This window comes from Panthera leo, chromosome D3, assembly GCF_018350215.1.
Source record: "Panthera leo isolate Ple1 chromosome D3, P.leo_Ple1_pat1.1, whole genome shotgun sequence".
In the NCBI taxonomy this organism is placed as follows: Eukaryota; Metazoa; Chordata; class Mammalia; order Carnivora; family Felidae; genus Panthera; species Panthera leo.
In genome coordinates, this window is record NC_056690.1 from 76,267,786 (window position 1) to 76,291,739 (window position 23,954).

Below are 23,954 nucleotides of genomic sequence, written 5' to 3' on the forward strand. Positions count from 1 at the left end.
TGCCTTCACTGTGGGACTCAGTCTACCTTGAAACTAATCCCCCAAGAGCTCACAGAAACAGCCAACTATCTCCGCCTTGTACCTTTCTCTGGAAACACAATCTGCCAATAGGAAAACCAATTTGGAAAAAAAAAAAAAGCAGCACATTACTCAAATTTCATAGCTGTTATCAGAGTGGGAAAATTATGAACTAAAATGGATGGCATGTTTCTTTCCTTGTATTACAAACTAAATTCCTCCTATTTAATAAGTTTGATTATTAATGAACTTGCATTAGTTTTGATTTAACAGAGAGCATGAATCAAATAGTTAACACCTTAATGATGTGATAATATTTATTAGCACAGTAAATCCTGAATATAGGAGATCTATGATTCTTCTAATACTTCCACTTTATGAACTGGCTTTAAAAACATCAAAGACATGCTCTTTTGAAGAACAAAGTTTTCGAGCTTGGACGAAAGAGAAGGTAATCATTACAAATTCATTACGGATCCATCAGAGATTTTTTAATCCATTTAAATCCAAGTAAAGGAGATCAGATTCTGATCTTACATTATTTCTACATTTTTAGAACAACTTTTCACTCACAAATTCAAGGTTACAATGGCATTAAAAATATCCACAGGAAAAGACTGGCATGAGATAGAAGAATATGATTAATTGCTGTTGCATTAGAGTGATTTTTTTCCCTCTATTTTTCAAATTTCCAAGAGCAGGGTCACATCATTTTCATGGTAAAAATTATAAATTAAGAAAGAATTCAAGATTACAAAACAGCCAACTTTATAAAGTAATTCTTCAAACAAACGGGCAGAAAGAAGGCATTCAAGCAAAATAAAGAAGATGCTCCATGTAAAGTTTCACCAGGTTCTGGGACAGCTTTAGAGATGAAGCCCATTGTTAGTATTTCCCGGCATCACAGTCCTTGGGGACGGGAAGCAGTGAGAGCCCCCTTTCCTGTGACACTGCAGATCCTCACCAGGCAAGAATGACCCATGCTGGATTTCTACAGGTTTATTAGCCTTGTGTGCCTGGGGAATCTTAACGCACTTTTGGAATCTGTACTCGATTTGGTTTTATGGTGAGAAAAGTGAGGTTCACACGTAAGTACCACAATGACCAGTTAATGGGGACATCACCATTAATTGCTGAAAAAGCAGCCATTATAGGTGACCATCCTGCCTCATTACTGGCCTTCTGTAACCCATGGGCTTAGAGAAAGATTAGGTAACAGTTCCTTTTCAAATTATATTTCCTTCAGTCAAGTCTGTTCACTTAAAAAACAAGACAACTATATGCACAAGACTGTAAACAGATCTCATTCACGCTGACAGCCCACAGAGGGGACTCTCCATTAATCACCCGTGCAGGTTTTTTGACCAATAAACCCCAAATCGGTATTTAAAATATGTGTGCATCTATTAAGATAAATTTTTAAAACTTAGTTTTTAAATAGCCCAGTGGACATTCCAAACCGGTAACTTTACCCAGGGAGGGGGGATATAAATGCTTCCTGTATTAGTATATAAAAATAGAAAACCCCAATAAGGATTTCAGACTCTGTTCCTCAAGAAATCACACAATTTGTGCCCAAAGGCGGTACAGATACCAATGTAACTTTCTTCCCTGATCTCTGAATACATCTCCTCCACAATGGAGGTATCTGGGGGTTGGGCATTTGCCTAATCCCACGGGGTCCTCTGGCTGGGGTCACAGCTGCTGGCTGGTGAAGAAGGATTTAGTCTCCCTGCAGACAGGATTTACACAGAGCGGACAACTCAGAGTCAACTGCTTGGAGCACAGCTCGTTTGACTGGATGTGTGACAGCACCAAATCGGCCAGGGCCTGGAAGACGGGCGACAAGAAGCAAAGATTCCTCAGAAGCATCAAGTCTGCTCTCTCCCCACGCGTCTCCCTCCCCCTCCCATCTGCCCAGATAATCACTATGGCTGGGGGTTTCTTTTCGTCTGAGTTATGGCTACTTTGAACTGGATTCTATAATATCTTCGTTTCCTAAGGATCCTCGGCTTAGACAAAAGTTAAGACAGAGATTTTAGAGAAGAAAATCCTCTTACCCCACCTGCTAAATCTGGTCTCTGAAAGGCAGATCTTAAATCAGACATAGTTATAGGTGGGTAGAAAATAAGAAAATCGGGGTTATCTAAACGAAAAAGGAGCAAGAGCATAAGGAATTCGATTTTATTTTTGTAATTAATTGGAACTCAAAATGTTCTAATATGTGAGAAAACCAATATTCTGTAAGAGCTTCTCAGAGGATTACTCTCCGATATGTTCTACGAAAATGGTTGCAACAGTATAGATACCTTGGAGAACAATGGATTTCCATTAAGAGACTCTGCTCTTCTGATGTTTTCAACTCCACACTGAATCAAATGAGAAAAAGAGGGAAAACCACATACACATTTTATTTTCCTTTTTTTTTTTTTTAAAGAAACCGCTACAGACATAGTAAGTAAACAGACATAGATACATACACAACTTAAAGTCTTACTTCCAAAGTGGTCCCAGACTGCTCAGAAATGAAAACAGCCACGGGACCAGACACAGATGTTGATTTTCACCTCTGTTATCATAAAATTGCTCTCAGTTTCTATTCCTTCCCCCACCCTATTACCTTCCCAGAAGTGCTTAGTTTCCAAACCGTTTTCGAGGCTATATTTGACAGAATTCTCAAGTCATTCAAATCTGCTTACCATTCTTTTTTTTTAATCTACCTTTCTAATGCGTACTTTTACAGACTCTACCTAAGCAGAATGTTGCTTTAATTAAATAAATCTTTATGCCTGTTTTCATTCCAATTGCCAAAAGAGGTAAATTAATTTAATGTCTGGTGAACCTAGATGGGATCCAATGCAGAGTTGGGTTTTTAAATATATTCTTACACAGAAAAATCCAAAATAAAACCTGAGGACTGTTTCACTATCATCCTTGCTTCCCTCCCCCAAAATACCCAGTTGATTATCCCCCAAATAATTAAGAAACATCTAATTATTGTTCACTCAGGTAGTCAAAATCTTCTTTCTAAAATGCAGATGGCTTTTCTGTTGCTTTATCGTTTAAGTGAACTTCAACTGACAAGGGAAAATGGTGAGATCAGCAAACACATGGTTCTCAACTTAAAAAGAGACTGTATTCTAAAACTTCATGTAGAGGGGCGCCTGGGTTGCTCAGTCGGTTAAGCGTCCGACTTCAGCTCAGGTCACGATCTTGCGGTCCGTGAGTTCGAGCCCCACATCGGGCTCTGGGCTGATGGCTGGGAGCCTGGAGCCTGCTTCCGATTCTGTGTCTCCCTCTCTCTCTGCCCCTGCCCCGTTCATGCTCTCTCTGTCTCAAAAATAAATAAAACGTTGAAAAAAAAATTATTTTTTAAACTTCATGTAGAAGTCAGTAACTGCAGGAAAACCAATACTGGCAGTGGTCTTTAACACTGTTCATGCGACAGTTACAGGATACAACTCTGTAGGGCAACCCAGTAAAATATCTACCACCATTTAAATTCCATTTCTAGGAATTTTATCTAAGAAAATAATTGGAAAAGTAAAAAGGAAATGATGTTTATTACAGAGCAGTTTAGGAAAATACAAAGTTGGAAACATACTGATGCATACTGATCAAGGATTTGTTAAAAATAATTATACAGATCTAACTACATTTATTGACTTGGGTCTGTAACATATTTTTAAGAAAAAGATTACAAAACAGTATGAATAAAATACCATTTTTGTTAAACATGTAGGAGAATACCATTTTTCTTAAAGTACACATACATTTAGAGAAAAAAGGGGACTTAATTTTATTAAAATATTAACTTACTATCTCTCAGGGGTAAGATTCTGAGTGAGCTCTACTCTCAATGTGATGCTCCTCTAAATTGTCTGGGTTCTTTATTATTTTTATTATCGATAAGCAGTAATTTCATCTTGGGGGAAAAATTCAAACTACTTTTTAAAGAAAGTTGTTTAAAATTTTTTTTTAATGTTTATTTATTTTTGACAGAGAGAGAGAGAGAGAGACAGAGCATGAACGGGGGAGGGGCAGGGAGAGAGGGAGACACAGAACCCGAAGCAGGCTCCAGGCTCTGAGCTGTCAGCACAGAGCCTGACGCGGGGCTCGAACTCATGGACCATGAGATCATGACCTGAGCCGAAGTCGGACGCTTAACCGACTGAGCCACCCAGGTGCCCCTAAAGAAAGTTGTTTTAAACACAGCATATTCTCCCATCAAAACAATGAAGTAAACTGTAGCTAGATGGTCTTCTTTATTCTATGGATAATCTATTCATCACTAATAATCCATTTGATTACTAAGGAATAATCTCGGTTTAGTAATGTTAACAACTGTGAATTATCATGCAATACAAAAACTTATTTTCCGAACACACTGGTACGAACTATATTTGCACGTAAGTCTCTTTAGGAAGCTCATGACCAGCCAAGGTCACGGTGGGATACAGAAGGCACCATTACATGACGTCCACAGACAATGCTGCAACCGCTTTCCCATCATTTCTGTATCAGAACTACTGACTCCCTCCAACTTCCTCAACATTTGATGACCAGCGTGCATAAACAGAACCCCGTGGGGTTACGTGCCGGCTAAAGCTCTCTCCAAGCCGCTCGCACCCTGTCCCGTGCGTGCCACCCATTCTCAGTCCCAGAGAGAGTGAGGTAGCCTCTGAGGCCAGGCCTCCATCGAGCACGCATGGGGATGACCAGGGCCGGGAATTCTGGCAGAAGATGGGGCGGCGGGGTGAGGGCTTCTGGGGTCCCAGAGCTTCCACAGTCCCCATAGAAACAATGCTATATACTGGATTCCGGTTTCGGGCCGGCCCCCCGCAGTCATGAGATGGGGCAACAGGAAGTTCGTCTCCACTGTGAATGAGAACTCACATCCATCTTACATTATAAGACACTAAGGACGGTAGGCTTTATTTCAATAATCAGATTGATCACAACACGGTAGCAAACGGCTAATTGAGTGTATCAAAGAAGTCAAGGAAATGACAACACACTCTGCTTCAGTGTTCATTCAATGGTCTTCTCCTAAATGACAAAATCCAACAAGAAACCGTGTAAAACCCCAAGTAGAGGGCACTATTAGGCCCAGAGGAATGCTAACACAGTACAATTCTTTTCCTCCAAACTGGTGAGAAGTCCAATTATTCTGTCTTAAGAAAATGTAGCTTTAGTGCTTCCAGGTGACATACAGTGTCTCCAACTAGATAAAACGATGTTGCTGCCGGTCACGGCTCGGCACCTGGGTTCACAAAGGCACAAAAGCGCTTCCTCTCTGCTGACGTGGAATTAACTCAATGTGTTCAGACGAACTCAATTTAAATGTTATTTGGAACAATGAGGCCACGGTACAGGCAAACATATCTATCAAAGAACATATTATTTTATCCCTTCAAAATCTTTTTCTAATTCCAGTATGGTTAACATACAGCGTTATATTCGTTTTGGGTTTACAGTACAGTGACTCAACAATTCTATGTGTGCCTCAGTGCTCGTCAAGATGAGCCTGTACTCTTCAGTCCCCTTCCCTTACTTGGCTCACCGCCCACCCACCTGCTCTCCGATAACCACCGGACGGTATTTTTGAATGATGCAATTATATCATCGCAGAGAAAGTTTCCTTCCAAAACAAATCACAACTTACAAATGGAACCAATAATCACATTTACCTCGTTAGCCAGAACTTGAGAGTACTCGATGTCCAGTTCGTACAGCGTTTCAATGTGATCGCTGGTAAACGCTATCGGGACCAAAAGAATGTTCTTTCTCCCCCTCTCACAAAGCCCTCTGATGGTCTCGTCTGTTTGAGGGCCCAGCCAGGGCATCGGACCAACCTGTGAGAAAGGAGAATGAACACACACAGGGACCCCTTTCTGCCCCGTGTCTGTGACACGCCACAGCCCACCGCCCCGGACGCACACCCGCATGCTGCTGAGAGTGAGGGCCACGCTTGACATTCGCATTAGTGGGTTTTGCTATTTCTCTGTTAAGCTCGAATCCTTCTAGAAGTCGGCATAATATAAATAAGTAACAATTTCTGCCATTACAACTAAAAGCAAATAACACATTAAATCAATGAAATTCAACTAGTTGCTTGACTTCCCCTCCATTTGACCTGCCTGCAGAGTTCCTTCTGCTCATGGTGAACCACCAGGTGATAGAACATTCTGCATATGTGAAAGAGCCAAATCTAATCATTTCATAACTAAGTCCTAAAATAGATGTCCTCAGAAAAGCTGACTGTAAACGTATGGAAGCCACCTACCTTGGACTGCCAAACCAGTCGGTACGGGTTGGAGTAACCCAGCTTATCCATGACTCTCTGCACAGTGGCGCCCACCTCCTGGGGATAGGGATCCCCTCTGTTGACCACCTGCAGCAGAGACACATGGGTGTTCAGTCGCCAACACTGCGAAGGGGTCCAAGAGCCTTGGACTGTGCGGTGTGACCGTGTAAGCCGGGGACCTTCCCCACTGTCTTCTGCCCTCAATTGCCAAACTTCCTCGGGTCTATTTCCTCATGGGCCAAAGGAGAACACCGCATTCACGCCTCTCTAAGTAGCTAGGAATATGTCAAATTCTATGTTCTCTGTTATTCGTAGGAGATTGATGTCTAACGAGGGAGGATGGGTCTTTCGGTTTCCCCATCTGAAATACGGAAAGCGGGAATCGAGAATATTGTGTGGACGGCATCTGGACCTGTGGAATCCACGGCACCAGCTTCACAGAAGGGGCAAATGCTGGTGGAGTAAGACAGAAGAGAGAAGCAGCTCATGGGTTCACACACCAGGCTCCTCGAGAATATGACCTATACCTTCAAATTCCTTTTTTCCCACTTTCCCCACAGCAACGGACTGCAAGGCAAATGTTTTGTGCACAGCAAGCGTCTGATAACTGGTCCTGACACAACAGCTTGTTAATACTTTTGAAAATGTTCAATAGGAATTTTATTTTTACTGCTTTAACATTTAGCTGTGTACTGACTCCACAATCCCTTATACTGCTTTATTTAATAATATTTATTATATACTATCTAACTAAATATTATTTATTCCCACAATACTTATTACCTTCTGACATAACATACTATTTTTTTTCTGTAATATGGTTATTATCTGTCCCCCACCCCCACTCTCTGGGGACAAAGATTTTTGTCTATTTTGTTCATTCCCATATCCTACGACAATGGATAGACAGTGGATAAAACAGTACTTAGAATACAGTCGATAGAACAGTGCTCAATAAATACTGTTGAAGTGAAATCTGGATAAACTATTTTATGATATTACCAAAAGTTAGTTAAAAAGCCATTAGCATTAGAAACCTAAATGCAGAATGAATGAGGGAAATATAAAGTCGCCATTAGAACAACATAGAAATAATCACTATAGGCAAGATCTATTGAAGGATGCTAAAATTAGTGAGCAAAGGTCTAGGAAAAAGAAAGCATTTGCCTAGTCTCAAATTATCTCACCTAAGATATTTTAAATTACAGAGAGAAAAAGAGTAACTTTACTATGTACAAACCCAGCAGGTACCACCTCAGACAAAAGGCCAAGGATCACATCACCAGTAGTAAGACGTGTTATTATCATGTGCCCAAATACAATGCACTGAGAAGGACCAATCAGCATGGAGTGTTCTTCCCCATACTACATAACCTCAACCTAATCGTGAGAAAATGCCAGACATGGGAATGCAAGCTAGTGCAGCCACTCCGGAAAACAGTATGGAGGTTCCCCAAAAAACCAAAAATAGAACTACCCTACGACCCAGCAATCGCACTACTAGGCATTTATCCACGGGATACAGGTGTGCTGTTTCGAAGGGACACATGCACCCCCATGTTTATAGCAGTACTATCGACAATAGCCAAAGTATGGAAAGAGCCCAAATGTCCATCGATGGATGAGTGGATAAAGAAGATGTGGTATATATATACAATGGAGTATTACTCGGCAATCAAAAAGAATGAAATCTTGCCATTTGCAACTAAGTGCTTGGAACTAGAGGGTATTATGCTAAGTGAAATGTGTCAGAGAAAGACAAAAATCTCATATGAGGACTTTAAGATACAAAACAGATGAACACAAGAGAATGGAAGCAAAAATAATATAAAAACAGGAAGGGGGACAGAAACATAAGAGACTTAAATATGGAGAATAAACAGAGGGCTACTGGAGGGGTTTGGGGGGGGATGGGCTAAATGGGGAAGGGGCACTAAGGAATCTACTCCTGAAATCATTGTTGCACTATATGCTAACTAATTTGGATGTAAATTATAAAAAAAAAAAAATTAAAAGAAAAAAAAAAAAAAGAAAATGCCAGACATATCCAGATGCAAAATAACTGACATTCCACGAAGTCACTCTTCAAAAATATCAAGGTCACAAAAGACAAGAAAAGCGTGAAGACTGTCAGGGACTGGGGGCTCCCGAGGAGACATAACAACGTGACACGATGCTGAAGCCTGAGAAAGCCTGGCCCCTGGCTCACAGCAGTGCACCGCCGTTAGGGTCCCAGTCTGGGTCACCGAACTGCGGTTGTGCAGATGCTGGCATGAGGAGACGCAAAGGGAAGGGTGTATGTGTGTGTATATGTATGCATATATGTATATACGTGTGTGTATATGTATATATATATGTCTATACATATACCCACGAACCCTCTGTACTATTTTTCAACTTTTCTGTAAGTCCAAAATTACTTCCAAATAGTAAGTCTTTGAAAAGTCATCAAGAAGGAAGGGTGAGCAGCAGCAAGTACAGGGAAAAAGAGAAGCCTGCTAGAACAGTCTGCTTCCTTGACAGTCCCCGTCTTCCCCACCCTCCCTCATCCTCGCGACTTCATGGCACAGCCCGGTCCCACACGGGAGCCCGCGCAGCAGAGAAGCCTGGCAACAGGGTGCCCGGGCCCGGAGGGAAGGATGGGGGAGTGACTGAAGGAAGGGAAGGCAGCACCTGGAATCGTTCACGTGCAAAAACGTGCTTCCTTCCCCCCCCCCCCCCCCCCCCCCCCCCGCCCCACCTCACCCCCTCCAGCCCAAGAGCTTCCGTCTGGCACGTCAGACACGGCCCCATCACACCTAGGACAGTTGTGAAAAGGATGCGGCCAGAGGGGCACGCGAAGAGGCTTTGCGTGATACCAGAAGAGAGAGTATGAACTTGTTAGAGTAAAACAGGCAGGCTTCCAGAAGGGAGGAACATACTTCCGAGCCTCCTCCAGCTGCACCGGCACCTGCTCCGTTGAACGCAGGAGGGGGAGAGCTGTCAGGGCTCGACCCCCGTGACCACCAGGTGGCAGTAAAGACAGATTAGAGGGGTGGCCCCAGGCACTGGGGTTAACTCCATTAACTCTGGAGTTAAACCCTTAACACCTACGAAGACGTAATTCTTCGCCTCTCTGGCTTTGAAAGCAATGTGCTTAGGGCACAGTGATAGTTCTGAGCTGATGAAACTGGCCGCTTATTCCACGCACATCTCTATACCCTGCAGCGCACTGGCTCCATCGTTCTCGTTGGCAAACGGGCGACAGCTCAGGCACACGGGCGGTATTTTCGAGAACACCCGGCGCAGCGTGATAAACTGGGGAATAACCAGATGACCACTCGATACACGCCATACTCACTCGCTAAAACGTGGGCTCTGGTCTCAGCAAATTAGAAACTGTAATCATTTCCTGGAGTTCAAACAGCCCCTGTCAAGTCTTGACAAAAGAACAGGACGGAGTGTGAACGGAGGCTCTTCAGTGCAAGATACTGACTGAAAATCGGGTGCGCTCCTCCAACGGGGCAGGTAACAGCAGCCTTCCTCTACCTGCTCCGCCTGTTCACGTATAGGAAAACTCCTCTACAACCCACCGCCAAGTTATCGTTTAAAGAGGTTTCATAAGACAATATTTATTCACAACATTATAATTTGAATGAATTATTACTCGGTTTCCAGGAATGAGTCTAGTTACAGGTAGCACCTAGGTGAAGTCTGAGATTTTAGAACTCGTCCTTGCACTGGGCTCAGGATGTTCTGGAAGGTGGGTCCCGTTTACGCATTCAGAAATCCTCTACCTCTAGGTCATCCAACAAAACGTTCTTACTTACAGACATGGGCAGTGAGTGAGCAGAAAAGAGAATGACCACCTCACTCCTCTTCTCAGGTGGAAAGTGGTCCAGTTCTTTCACGATGTGGTCTGCAAAGCACTGCGGGAGCAGCAAGAAACGAGGGTCAGAAGGAGTTGGGAAGAAAGAAATGGAAGGAAAAGAAAATATTTTTGAAATGAGAGGTACAACAAGAAATTTCATGGCAACCCTCAAAAACTGGAACTCTCTTTTTAAAAAATTGCCAACAGTACAGCCTCCTCTTGCCGTGGTTCATCATCAAAATGGCTCGTAACGGTTTCAGGGGCCTAGGGAATTTGATGGGAAACTTCTAAAGCTCGCTAATGGCTCACTGAAAATGAACGCTCTGGATCTGCTTCCCCTCGGGAGGAACAGGGCACACTTCCAGATGGAAAGGAAACACAGATGGGAAGAAGTTGTTTTAAGATCTCTCATTTGCTCGGTTAGCAGGAAAACAGCTTACGGGGTCTTTCTAAATCTTCCTTAGTTTGGCTTTCAGGCCTATCACATTAAAACACATTAGACAGAAATAGTAGAGGAATAAGAAAATACTATTCTATTTTTACGACCTTTTCCTTCTGAGCCCAGCATCCTCGCTAAGTCAATCTTCATAACGACCTTCATAACAACAGACGAGAGGTTGTACAACTCTCATTAAATTCACAGAGGGGGGAAGAGGCGGCCGACGTGGGGGCCCATTCAGTCACATCTGCGGGACCTGGGCTACAAGGCAGGCCCGCCTCCGCCTCCAAATCTCTGTCTACCAGACCAGTTAATTCCCTCCGTCTAGTTGGCTCTTTCCGATTTACATCAACAGGTGCTGAAATACCCGATCTGAAGAGGCTTTCTTTCATCTCGCGCTTTAATCATTCCTTGTCATTTAACTCATAAAGCAAATGCTACAAAGGACATTAATGGGTCAATTGACAAAACTGGAATATGAGTGCAGATTAGATAAATTTAAGTATCAATGTTAAACTTACTGAGGCTGAATATTGTGTCACAGTTACAGAAGAGACTATTCCTGCTATTTCGATGGAAAGGGTGATTTTATAGATGTAAGTTACTCTCAAAAGGTTCGGGGAAAAAACACGTATATATGCACACACATGCACACACACAGAGGATGCAAATGCTGGCGAGTGGAATAAGTGTTAATAATCCGTGAATCTAGGCAAAGAGTAGAGTTCTGTACTATACTTAGTCTTGTAACTTTTCTGCATGTTTAAACTGATTTCCAAATACAATGGTTTTTAAAAAATTATAAAGGATGATTTACCAGGACCGCGTACATTTGCCTGTGTTGGTATTTTGACATATCAATGGCTAATACCATAAGAAGGGCAAATAAATTCCCTAATCAATACTGAGATACTATTAACCTTCCCAAATGCTCAAAGTTTGGTAAATAAATGCGCTAAGGTACAAGAAGGTGCCTAGAGAGTTTCCTTTTCAAAATTTATAATTTATCTACAGAGTAAATGTAGTAAGATTAGACATACACAAAACCAGTGGTTTTTGCACTGTTTGGACACTAAGGACGTTCAGAAAGGATCATGTTTAGAGGGACAGTGGCCCAGGTAAGGAGGCCCACTGTCAAGTTTACATAGGAGACTAGAATATGTGTTTACTCCAATTACCCCAGCAGCTAGATAAACAGCAATATTAGAGATAACAGTAGTAAAAAGACTGCTTCAAGTAATTACTACCTATAACAGGTAGAAACGTAGAGTAAGAGTATTTTTAGTGTTAGTTTTTAATTTTATTTTTAGTTTCAAATTAGTTGAGGCTTTGACTTTTTTTAAAGTTTCTGCTGGATAGCAAATCTCCTTGTGTCATTTACATAATGTTAAGAATCAAGCCTATCTATAAACTTCCACTTCCCAAAAATCTTAGTATTTTTCCTTCTCTCAGCTCACAGAACTACAAGTAGAAACACAATTTGTTACGGCTTACAACAGACGCTAACACCGTCAAAACTGAGGAGCCATGGGCCAGCCGAAGTGCTACTTAAATCATCCCAAATCCATCTGCGGTATTTTCGATGTGCGATCTCTCTGCAGAATGAAAGAGGCAGGCGGCTCTCAGAGCCTTCAATCACACCATCTAGGAGGGCAGATAAATACCTCTAAAATTCCCTTTCATTTTGTGAAGGGAGACTTCCTCAGTTAAGAGACCTTTCCATCTTTCTGCTTCCCCCCTTTTCAAAGGGCTGAATTTTAATGCAAATCTAATTACTCACTCGATCAGGGCAGGCAGATGCTGTGCAGATCCCTCCGTTCTCTGCTACCACATGTCGGTGCTGACCTGAAACCCCTCATTCCCACCCACAGGCCTCCGGGAGCAAAATAGAGCATACGGGGCTATCTGGACCCAGCAGTACAGCAAAGGGCACTGAGACCACAACCACACCTCTCTCTAAGGGAAGGCACCTTCTTTTCATTTGCACTTAAAACTGTTTTTCAATCTAAGTGTTAACCCCTGACATCACCTTGGTGCCCAAGGAACCTGGCCTGCTCCAGGGGAAGAGCAGGCCTGCTTTTAAACAATGTCTAGCACCATCTAGTGGTAGAGATTTTAAGCGACTCCAGGCTTTTAAAAAAGATGTTAACCTGGGATCTTTCCACAGAATGTCCACAGAGTGAAACAGACTGGATGAAACCCGAATCACTTAATATGTCTCCTACCTAAACTAACTCACAGGCAGAAGCGTCCTTGGACAGAAAAAAAACTATATTTGTACGTTTTAGGGTAATTACCAATAGTACTCTTGTACAAATGGCAAAAAAGGATATAATAACACCAATTCAAAGCTATTGGCTTCTGAATTATAGTTTTAACTGATTCTCCAAAAATCAAGCACCTGTTGATGGAAATATAATTGTGTAGGCAAAATGTGAAATTTCTTCTAATACATGACTTTCTCAATTGAAATGTTAAATCTACTTTCATGTCAGAATGTGTAGATTTAGTACCTTTAAAAAATTTTCAAACATTTTGTCATTTTAAAGGCTTTAGAAAATACAGGATCTCTTGGTCACCCAGTTATGTAAATTAATGGAAACACTTCGTATAACCTTTAATGTCCTGGTTATTGGGAAACACAAAACTCAGGACACAATTCTGCTACAGTTTGGAACTAACACTGTTAATGTGAAGAAAGGAAAGACTCTAACCTTTAAACCTTTATAATTATTTTCTCTTGTCATAATAAATGAAGACTCTAATACTGTGTTTTAATCTCAGCACACCATTTAAACAAAAGAACGGTGAGGCTCAGAGGGACGCCACAAACGAGGCAGGGACCAGAACCTGACCCACGCTGGAAGCTGGGCTGACGGAAGCTGCTGGCAGGGGCTGGCTTACCTGAATGAGGAGGGGGTGTGTGGGCCACCTGTCAATTGTGCTCCACTTCATCGCAGGCCTCCTTCCCATTTCACTATAGTATCTGTAAATGGCATTCAAGCTGCTGCCTGAAACAAACAGGGGACCACGTAGTAGATGTGCGTTGATTATAGTGAAAATAAAGAACAGACTAGGGAAGGCAGTAAGGTCAAGATAGGTAACTGCTTCTATACTGAATCAGTCTAATCGCAGTTATTTCAATGCTCTAAAATGCATATAGATTTAACTACCCTGCAAATGGAGATCACTAAAAAGCAATCAATTTCAATGGCTTTTCAAAGACCAGTGAGGCCATTTCTAGTGAGAAACACGACAGCAGAGTATTTATGAAATATGAGCAGTCGCTATTTGCAGAGACCAGTTGTAACAACCAAAAGCATGTTAATTCCCCCACCCCACCCCAACACACACACACACATTATGAAGGTAATCAACCCCAGCAGGAAATGTAGGAGGTAGGGAAGAAAGGAAAAAAGAAACTGGCCATGACCCAGCATGCTAATACACTCATCATTTTACTCCAGCACAGTTCTTTCTAGTTACTTTCCTTTATAGCTATTTTGTTTCACGAAGTTGTCATTTTAGTATGTATGCAATTTTGTATCCCGAGTACTTAGGATATTTTTACTTAATATGATGTGATTCATATTTTCTACGTTACAATAAAAGCTTTACAGCCATCTTTTAAAGTGACTTGGGTTCTTTTTTTTTTTTTTTTTTTTTTTAAGTAGATTCACACCCAGTGTGGAGCCCAATACAAAGCTTGAACTCACGACCATGAGATTCAGACCTGGGCTGAGATCAAGAGTTGGACACTTAGTGGACTGAGCCACCCAGGTGCCCCTAAATGACTTGTTGATAAGAATACTATCTTATTGAGAGCAGACTGTTAAGGTTTACGTGAGCATTCTTTATTTCTACCTGCTTCTACAAGATTTTCATCATTTCCCAGAGTAAGTTAAATGGAGACCAACTCCTTACAAGTACTCTAACAAAACTTGTCTTTTTTAAATTTTTTTTTTTAGTGTTTACTTATTTTTTTTTTTTTTTTTTTAATTTTTTTTTTCAACGTTTTTTATTTTATTTTTGGGACAGAGAGAGACAGAGCATGAACTGGGGAGGGGCAGAGAGAGAGGGAGACACAGAATCGGAAACAGGCTCCAGGCTCCGAGCCATCAGCCCAGAGCCTGACGCGGGGCTCGAACTCACGACCGCGAGATCGTGACCTGGCTGAAGTCGGACGCTTAACCGACTGCGCCACCCAGGCGCCCCAGTGTTTACTTATTTTTGAGACAGAGAGAGAGAGAGAGAGAGACAGTGCGAGTGGGGGAGGGGCATAGAGAGAGAGAGAAGACACAGAATCCGAAGCAGGCTCCAGACTCTGAGCTGTCAGCACAGAGCCCGACGTGGGGCTCAAACTCACAGACCGTGAGATCATGACCTGAGCCGAAGTCGGACATTTAACCGCATGAGCCACCCCAGGCACCCCAAAACTTGTCTTTTTAACCACGAGGTCAAAATCACAAAAACTCAAAGACTGAAGGAAGGCAGGTGGTACCCACACAATTCAACATTTTCTTGGCCTAGTGGAGCTGGCGCTGGGGCTAAGGCTAATCCTATGCAACTCACCCTAACACAGAGCCTCTTCCTCAATCTTAACATAGGGCAAATGTTCCAAAGTGTTTCTTTGCCTCCCAATACCCATCCTCTGGTTTCTGTTAACTACGAGGACTGTGAATCTGATATGTCTCCATGTTAAAATACCAGCCGGTAGGGTGCCTGGGTGGCTCAATCGGGTTAAGTGTCGGCCTCTTGATTTCGTCTCAGGTCATGATCCCAGGGGTCGTGGGATCAAGTCCCACGTCAGGCTCCATGCTGAGCATGGAGTCTGCTTAAGATTCTCTCTCTCCTTCTTCCTCCGCCCCTCCCCTGCTCACACTCTTCCTCTCTCTCAAAATAAATAAAAACATAAAAAATAAGAATAAAATAAAATAAAATAAAATACTGGCCAGGATACAGCCATATTTAAATCAAATGTACACTTAGCCTAAAACTTAATTTTCAGAAAGATAAATGAGTTCCATTCTGGAATACAGCGAGTCAGATAAATCCAAATTGAGTCTGCTGCCGGCTCAAAAACAATCTCTCCAGAAATCCTGGAGAAGTCACCATCACACTCATACTGCAGGCCACATTTTACAGGTGAATATCATTTTCAAGACTTCTGAAGCCACAAAAGGACTTCTGGAAGCCACATTAGTTCTTCAGGGCCACTCAGAAACATTTGCTAAACTAGCAGAAGTAGTAATTAAGCAGAAAACAGAACCAAAACAATTGTATGTGATTGATACATAGCCTATACTGGCTGTGCCCCAACAATATGTGTGTCTAAATGACACAACGGGTAAACAACACTCTCATGGTCTCAAAGAATGGATGTGCTTTCTAAGAGCTTTCGCGTCTCAGAAGTGAAATGTACCTGCCCTCTCGCAAGAGGTGTACCAGTAAAACTCACCAACACCTGAAACATACTGGTAGAGTCAGCTGTGAAATGAAACCCGTAGTCAATCCTCTGTCATACAAATAATCATCTTCTTAACTTGTCTGATTTTTAGAGCAGACATCTACGTTTGAGGTATATTTTTTAAAGCAACGCAAAAGTATGCTTAGAAATTTATAAAATCTGATTCATTATCCAATAACATGTTACCAGACATTTTAAGTTGTAGAGGTATATTTCCAAAAGAAGTCACAACTCAAACTCTTGAGGGTGTCTGAAAACTCAGGCATTTTCATAGGGGCTCTGAACAAACATTTAAGGCACACAACAGCTTTTGAATATTTCCTCCAACAGCCTTTTGTTTTTCTTTACAGTTATAGAAATAAGATGGACCAACATCCAAAAGCAATCTGGGAGTAAAAATATGCTGATCCCCATCCTTGAAACAGAAGGCAAACAAATGTATTTGTGGGCAACAGTAAGAAGCTTTACCTATTACCAATGATACAGAGAACAGAACACATGATTATTTTCTCCAGCTCCAGCTAAATACATAGTAAGCAACACACGGTAATATTTTCCAAAGTTTAGAACGCGGAGAGAAGTTTACAAAGGGCACCTCGGGCTGGGCTTTGGTTTAACCAGTAAGTCAGCCCACAAATGAAGCTTAACACAAACACACACCAATATCTCTAGTGCTACCTGGGCACCTCCACTTTCAAAATGGAAGCAGCCATCACCTTTGTTACGTTAATAAGAATACTAGGGTTGCCATCAAAGTAAGGTTTATTACGAAAACATAGAAAGCGGCTTAAGGTTCATCGCTGATCCATTACACAACTGCACTGGAGGACCAGCAGCAGACCGCCTTCCACCCACCGTTTGTAATTCCCGGCCGACTGGCCCATAACTCAGGGGACAGATGAACCATGAGATTTCAAATGGACTGACCTGAACTCTCGTGTTTAAAGCAGACGGGCTGGATTTGCCATTCAAATTGAAAATGATTTATCCTTTCCTTCCGCACCCAGGTCCCCCCGCTACCACTGCCGGGGCCATCCCTACCCACCGTCCCGCCGCCAAGGGGAAGGCTCACCTGTGGTCGAGCAGCTGTATTGTGGATACTGCGTGAAGGCAATAGCCCTTTCGATCCCGTCCCTCTCCATCTCTTCAATTGCTTCTTCTGTTAAAGGATGGACATACCGGAATCCAATATAGTATTTGTGAGGAGCTATTAGAAAGCATGTGTGGAGAGGAGAAAGTATTAATCTTTATATAGATTCCTTGGAGTCGCCAAACATAATGCAAAGCCCGGAACAAAGAACAGTTAACCTAATTTCCTCTGAGGCTGATAATGTGGGTAAGTTTAGAATATTCCTTGGATCTTATCCAGTCTTCAGCTAGTGCGTGGACTTTTAATCACTATTTTCTGGGATCAACTCCCCCACCCCCCATCCCGCCACACACACACCCCTTTACTTAATTAGCACGGCAGTTTTTAAAATTCAAGCTTCTGTTCCTTATTCTCTGCTCTTGGCTGAGATAAGAGAGACTCAAAGGAAGGAAGAACTGACACTTATTCCTGAGGTTCAGCCTCCTCTTACATACCAGACACTGATGGAGGCTTTGCTTGTATTTTTTCTTTCACTTACACCCCATTTTTCAGATAAGGAAACTGAAACTCTCAGGGGTTCATGAACCTATCCAAAGTCACACCTCACAGGTGGTTGAGCTGAAATTTAATGTGGGTCTCCCCAACTCCAGAGCCTACCCCCTTCCATGCCCCCCAGCCTGTTTCCACCACCCGCGGTTCCCTCTTCCTGTTCCCTCAGATTCCAGGTCGCCCAGTTAAGCTCTGGGATACCCAACAGAAATGCGTGGATAACAAATGACTGAAATGATTCTCCTCATTTAATAGATTAAGGAAACCCAACAACAAAGCTTAAACTGGAGGCACTGAGGGGGCGCCTGGGTGGCTCAGTCGGTTAAGCATCTGACTCTGGATTTTGGCTCAAGTCATGATCTTGTGCTTGGTTCATGAGATGGAGCCCCATGTTGGGCTCTGGGCTGACAGCAGAGACTGCTTGGGATTCTCTCTCTCGCTCTCTCTCTCTCTCTTTCTCTCTCTCTCCCTTCTGCACCTGCACTCACTATTGCTCTCTTTCTCTTTCAAAATAAATACATAAACATTTTTTTTTTAACTGGGTTAAAAAACCTGGGTGGCTCAGTCAGTTAACTATCCGACACTTGGTTTCAGCTCAGGTCATGATCTCAGGCTTGTGAGTTCGAGCCCTGCATGGAGCTCTGCTCTGACAGCATGGAGACTGCTTGGGATTTTCTCTCTCTGTCTCTGCCCCACCCCTGCTCACATGCTCGCTTTCTCTCTCTCAAAATAAATATTTTGAAACACACACACACAACTGGGGGCACTGATTCAGATTTGAAATAAATGTTCCGAGCACTTAAACAGCCCAACTCAGTGCACAGCTTTGCACTCCTTCCCATGTGTTCCTTACAAACACCTTCTCCTGTCCCTCCTTTGTCCTTCTCCATCTTTTTGTCCTGTATCTTAAAAGTATCCACCACAAGGGGTTCCTGGGTGGCTCAGTCGGTTAAGTGTCCGACCTCAGCTCAGGTCATGATCTCACGGTTCGTAGGTTCGAGCCCCACATAGAGCTGACAGCTCAGAGCCCAGAGCCTGCTTCAGATTCTTTCTCCCTCTCTGTCCCTCCCCTGTTCACGCTCTCTCTCTCTCTCTCTCAAGAATAAACATTAAAAAAAAATTTTTTTTAAAGTACCCACCGCCACACAATTTCTTAGGCATTTATAAAATCATAAAACTGAAAGTTTCCTCACATTACCTGTCATTTCATAGGATAACGCCCAACTCACACTCAGAGAGGATACTGAGAATACACTACATAAACATTAAATAATAACAGAACCAAGATGATGCTACTGTCCAAGCATTAGCAGCGGCTGCCACTAAGCACAGGACACTAAACTGCCCCAAGAAGGAAAAGAGAAACATTCCGGTTGAAGTGAAGGAAAAGAGAACCGCCCGTTGTTCACCTATCTGTATAAAACATTCCACAGTGACTGGACACGGGGAACCGGCAGCCGATGGCGCAAGTTCCCAAGGACGGGAGCAGACGGTGGGAGGGAGAAGTACGTGCACACATGGAAGGATGGCTGGTCCAACATTCTCTGGCTGGGCACCGCAAAAAGAGGAAGGAAGGGGTATAAGCAGAATCATATTCAGCTGTCTGTCCTTTCTAGGCCACCAAGTTTACATTCTGTTGCCTAAAATGGTGAACTGCAGTTGAAACACACCAGAGGGCACGACTCCGTAAGCAAACTCCAAATGAGAGCATTCAAGGACATGTGGTTCATCCTAAAACTGCCAACGTTCACACTATCAAGCCCATTTCTTTTGTTTTGGTTTGGTTTTTAATATTTATTTACTTTTGAGAGATAGAATGTGAGCAGGGGAGGAACAGAGAGAGAGGGAGACACAGAATCTGAAACAGGCTCCAGGCTCTGAGCTGTCAGCACAGAGCCTGATGTGGGGCTTGAACTCACAAACCATGAGATCACAACCCGAGCTGAAGTCGGACGTTCAACCGACTGAGCCACCTAGGCACCCCATATCGAGCCCATCTCTAAGGAGCTCTGGGGCATCTAAGCTGAGGCTGAAGTGGAATTTCCTTTCTAATCTACTTTCAGCTAATACTATTATTAGATTTCTACCATAAGATCCTCCAAGGCTACAGGCCAACCAGCTTCTGGCATTCTCTTTTCACCTTCCAAAAGCTGCAGCCTCAATGCCTGGGGCCTGGGAGTTCGTTGCAGACAAGAGAGGTGGAGGGGACACCCTTGCAGATAAAGGCAGGGTGGTGGCCTCACTCTGAAGTGAGGGTGAGTAAAATACTCTGGAAGGAACAGATAAGACTGGCTAAACTGTTCACTGAAGATGGCCTGCACAAGCGGACTGTAGGCAAGTGGCATTGTGCTCCCTCTCTGACCGGGCCTGTCCCGAGGAAAGAACAAATGTCTCCCAAAGATCCCTCGCCAGTTGGGATGGGTTTCACACCGCAGCTGGAGGTCACCGGCAGGAGCACAGGGACAGAAATAGCCTACGGATGTTGACCAACACAGCTGGCAGGGGGCGCATCTGCTCTGGTGAGACCAAAACACACGACTCACTGGCCCAGCCTAGTCCACCCTTGGAGCCACTGCCCAGCAAACAGTCTTTGGTGAGACCCAGGAAAAGAAAAAAAAAAAAAGAACTCAGAATTGGATTTTTGAACAGTGAAACTTCATTCATTTCCAGCCCATCAGTTTAGCTCCATAACAGTTCAAATGTCTGATTTGTGCGTGACTCTTTGAGAGAAAGGTGTGAAATATATAGCATAATGCTTTTTAATTTGTATCACATCACGAGCCCTATGCCCTGGACGAATAATACTAAACGCTCACAGTTAAGGAATTTTTGTCACATACGCTGCCCCAGGCTGATGCCTTTCGGGATTATCGTATTGAATATTCACAATGATCCCAGAAGTGGGGCTCTGTTACCACCCCCATTTTCAAGATGCTGCTTCGTGGGGTAAGTCATCTGCCTAAAGTCCTACAACCAGGACTAGGGAAGCCAGCCCCGTCTGAAAGGAGCCACCCTCCTCCCCATCAAGCATCCTGTAAAGAACAGAGTTCTACAAAAAAAAAAAAAAAAAAAAAAAAAAAGAACAGAGTTCTACAGGATAGCACGTACGGCTTCGTGAAAAGCGGTCAGATTCTACGTAACTAAACGATCATCTTTTGAATGTATTTTAGATTTACTTTTGTGAAATGATTATACTTCTCATTTATTTCCTTCTGTATTCCCTAAATTCCTATAATGTGGTGTAGCCACATGAAACCAGTTCCAAGTTATATTCCCTCATAAAACTGACCCTGTGAGTTAGTAGTCAATTCTATGCAAAGCCAGTGCAAGCTGCAATTTCTATACCAGCCACCAAGCCACAACTACTTCCCTAAAAAATGAGAGCTTGAGGGGTGTCAGGGTGGCTCAGTCAGTTAAGCGTCCAACTCCTGATTTTGGCTCAGGTCATGATCTTGAGGTTCATGGAGTTTGAGCCCCTCATCGTTCTTTGTGAGGACGGCGTGCAGCCTGCTTGGGATTCTCTGTCTCTGCTCTTACCCCCTCCGTATGCATGTTCTCTCTCTCTCCCTCTCTTTCTCTCTCAAAACAGATAAAATAAACTTTTTTTAAAAATGAGAGCTTGAAACATTTCCGTCCATTATCATCACATTGTTTTGCCGAAAGAGAATCTTTCCCAATAAACAAATAGACACAGTTTAAAAGTATACTTTAGGGGCGCCTGGGTGGCTCAGTCGGTTGAGCATCCGACTTCGGCTCAGGTCATGATCTCACAGGTCGTGAGCTCGAGCCCCACGTCGGGCTCTGTGCTGACAGGTCAGAGCCTGGAGCCTGTTTCAGATTCTGTGTGTCTTTCTCTCTCTGCCCCCAACCCACTCACATTCTGTCTCCGTCTGTTTCAAAAGTAAATAAACATTAAAAATATTAAAAAAAAAAAAAAAAAAGTATACTTTACAATTTTGTAGGAAAGTAGGAGAAGGGAGGAGGAAGAAGAAGGACAGGAACAGAGGAGAGGCAGAGAAGCCAGAAAGCGGAAAGGAAAAGCCATACCAATGGGGTGAGGCACCTGGGTCTTTGTGACTGGGCTTCAGGTCCATCTGTGAAGTACACAGAATCTCTTCCTAGATAATGTGGGTGAGCCCCTGAAGGAGCCACAGAGCCACCCCTGAGAATCTGGGTCTTTGGCACAAAGCTCCCCCAAGGCAGTTTCCAAGCCTTGAAGCCACCTCATTTTTCCTACATCTGCATTCTGTGCAACCACCGGCCCTCATACTCGTTGTACGTAGCATCTCTCCGGTAAGTCTTACGAGGTCTTCTCTCTGTCACTTAACAGACGAGCCTGCAGCGGCGGTCCCTCCCACTGGCCTGGGAGCTCCTAAGTAGAAACCGCGGTTTTGAATACGAAAAGCAGTATCGAAGTGCCGAAATATCGAAGCAGTATCGAGAAGCAGGACCGAGAAGCACTCAAGGTGCCACTGACGAATCAATGAGTGGACATTCTTGGGCCTCGTTAAGCGCCACAGCCTTAACCCCACAGCAGGTGTGCCAAAGCTGTCAGGGGGCCACCTACCATGCAGGCGACAGCAATAATTTAACTTGCCTGCTCACAGGGCTCCAAACGTGAACCACAGAGGACGGCGATAGGTCGCAGGGTCACCGGTACCAGAGCCCTCTCAGGACCAGGCCCTGGACAAACTTCCAAGTTCTAGAGGAACTAAAAGCAGCCCCCTAGAGAATTTACTCTCTGCCTCAGTGAAAACTACCAGGAAGCTCAGCTCCATGAAGGTAAGGGTGTGACTCACTCACTACTTTATCCCCCGTGTAGCCAGTGCTTATAAATACCCGGTGGTGGGGCTGGGTGGAAGGACGGACGGAAGTGGGAATGAATATGTGAACGAACAGGTACGTGAGTGAGCAAAAGGGCAAGTGAATGGCGTGAGGAAGGAGGAAGCATGATTGCTTGGGACATTAGTAAAGTGACTGGACAGGCAAGCCGCTGAGCTGCCGGTGCCTCAGACACCCTAAACTTATCCTCAAAGTTATAGTGAAGAATCAACTCCCTTCTTCACGTAAGTCTCTATAGAATAGAGGGTCATATGACCAATCACTCATGTTTTAAAAATCACTCTCACAGGGCCGCCTGGGTGGCTCGGTCAGTTAAGCGTCCGACTTCGGCTCAGGTCATGATCTCACGGTTCATGAGCTCGAGCCCCGCGTCAGGCTCTGTGCTGACAGCTCGAAGCCTGGAGCCTGCTTCGGATTCTGTGTCTCCCTCTCTCTCTGCCCCTCCCCTGCTCATGCTCTGTCTCTGTCTCAAAAATAAATAAAAACATTAAAAAAAAATTAAAAATCACTCTCACAATTCTGACTATGAAAATGTGAAATGGATTATTACTATTCTTTGGTCCCTGCCAAAGCAGGGAATAATCCTAGAATCTAGATGATTGCAACTTCCTTTGTACTAGATGGCCGCAGATGGGAATAATCAGACGTCTGATAGTAAGTGGGGCAGTGGGTTAAATCCGGGTCATTCCATAGGACTCTTTCCAGGCCAACCCAGGAGGCTGGGGCCACGGCTGGCCTGTCTGGTCCGGACAACCCGGCAGCCCCAGCACGGAGGGGCGAGGAGGTGGGAAGGATGCCGTCCATCCACATTCCTTTTTCAACTCTAACAGCTCTGCTAGGGTCCTCGATGGTGATGGAGCCTGCACGACCAGGCCAACAGAAACAATGGCATGTTGCCACCTCCTCTGTCCACTGGAGACAGCAGAGCAATTGCAGATCTGATTCACACTAAACCTTTTATCGTGATAAACTGTTAATGACCAGAGAGACGGTTTCTTCTCTATCAGGTGGGTGAGTGTCCCTCGTCTAACATTTTCAAGATACGTTGTGGGACGTTGTGGGACGTGTGGCTGAACGGCAGTAAGAAATGCCCTTGAGCCACGGCCAAGGCAGGAAGCAAACTCAATACGCAGAAGCATGATTGAGCAATTTTCCAAGTGAGATGAGCTGAGGGCTACAGCCCTTGTCCCTGTGTGCGATGGGACGTGGTGGCTTCTGAGAGCAGCTTGAGGTGACACTTAGAGGTGTTTTCTCAGAGAAGAGGGAAATGCTTTTGGGCCTGCCTGGTGGGGCCACTGTCCTTGAGGGTGGCCACTGTGTCACACGCCTGTCCTGATCTGGAAGCCCCAAGATGTATCTGTAATGAATGTATCTCATGTGTCCTAACATGCA

At 43.8% G+C, this 23,954-nt stretch overlaps 1 protein-coding gene across 5 annotated transcripts in view; it reads right to left on the reverse strand.

Annotated features, from left to right (window-relative positions):
- Nucleotides 1–487: 487 nt before the first annotated feature.
- Nucleotides 488–23,954, reverse strand: part of FECH (ferrochelatase) — a 37,614-nt gene continuing 14,147 nt past the window's right edge. For 4 of the 5 annotated variants that reach the window (XM_042910580.1, XM_042910579.1, XM_042910578.1 and 1 more), the window contains 7 exons: nt 17,154–17,288; nt 13,519–13,625; nt 10,135–10,233; nt 6,305–6,412; nt 5,709–5,873; nt 2,328–2,387; nt 488–1,848 (listed from right to left, as the gene is read on the reverse strand). In XM_042910580.1, coding sequence (XP_042766514.1) covers nt 1,714–1,848; nt 2,328–2,387; nt 5,709–5,873; nt 6,305–6,412; nt 10,135–10,233; nt 13,519–13,625; nt 17,154–17,288 — 809 coding nt within the window. In that variant the 3' untranslated portion in view covers nt 488–1,713. Of the gene's footprint in view, nt 1,849–2,327; nt 2,388–4,736; nt 5,404–5,708; nt 5,874–6,304; nt 6,413–10,134; nt 10,234–13,518; nt 13,626–17,153; nt 17,289–23,954 lie in introns of those variants that run through there. The other variant, XM_042910581.1, reaches the window with a different exon arrangement.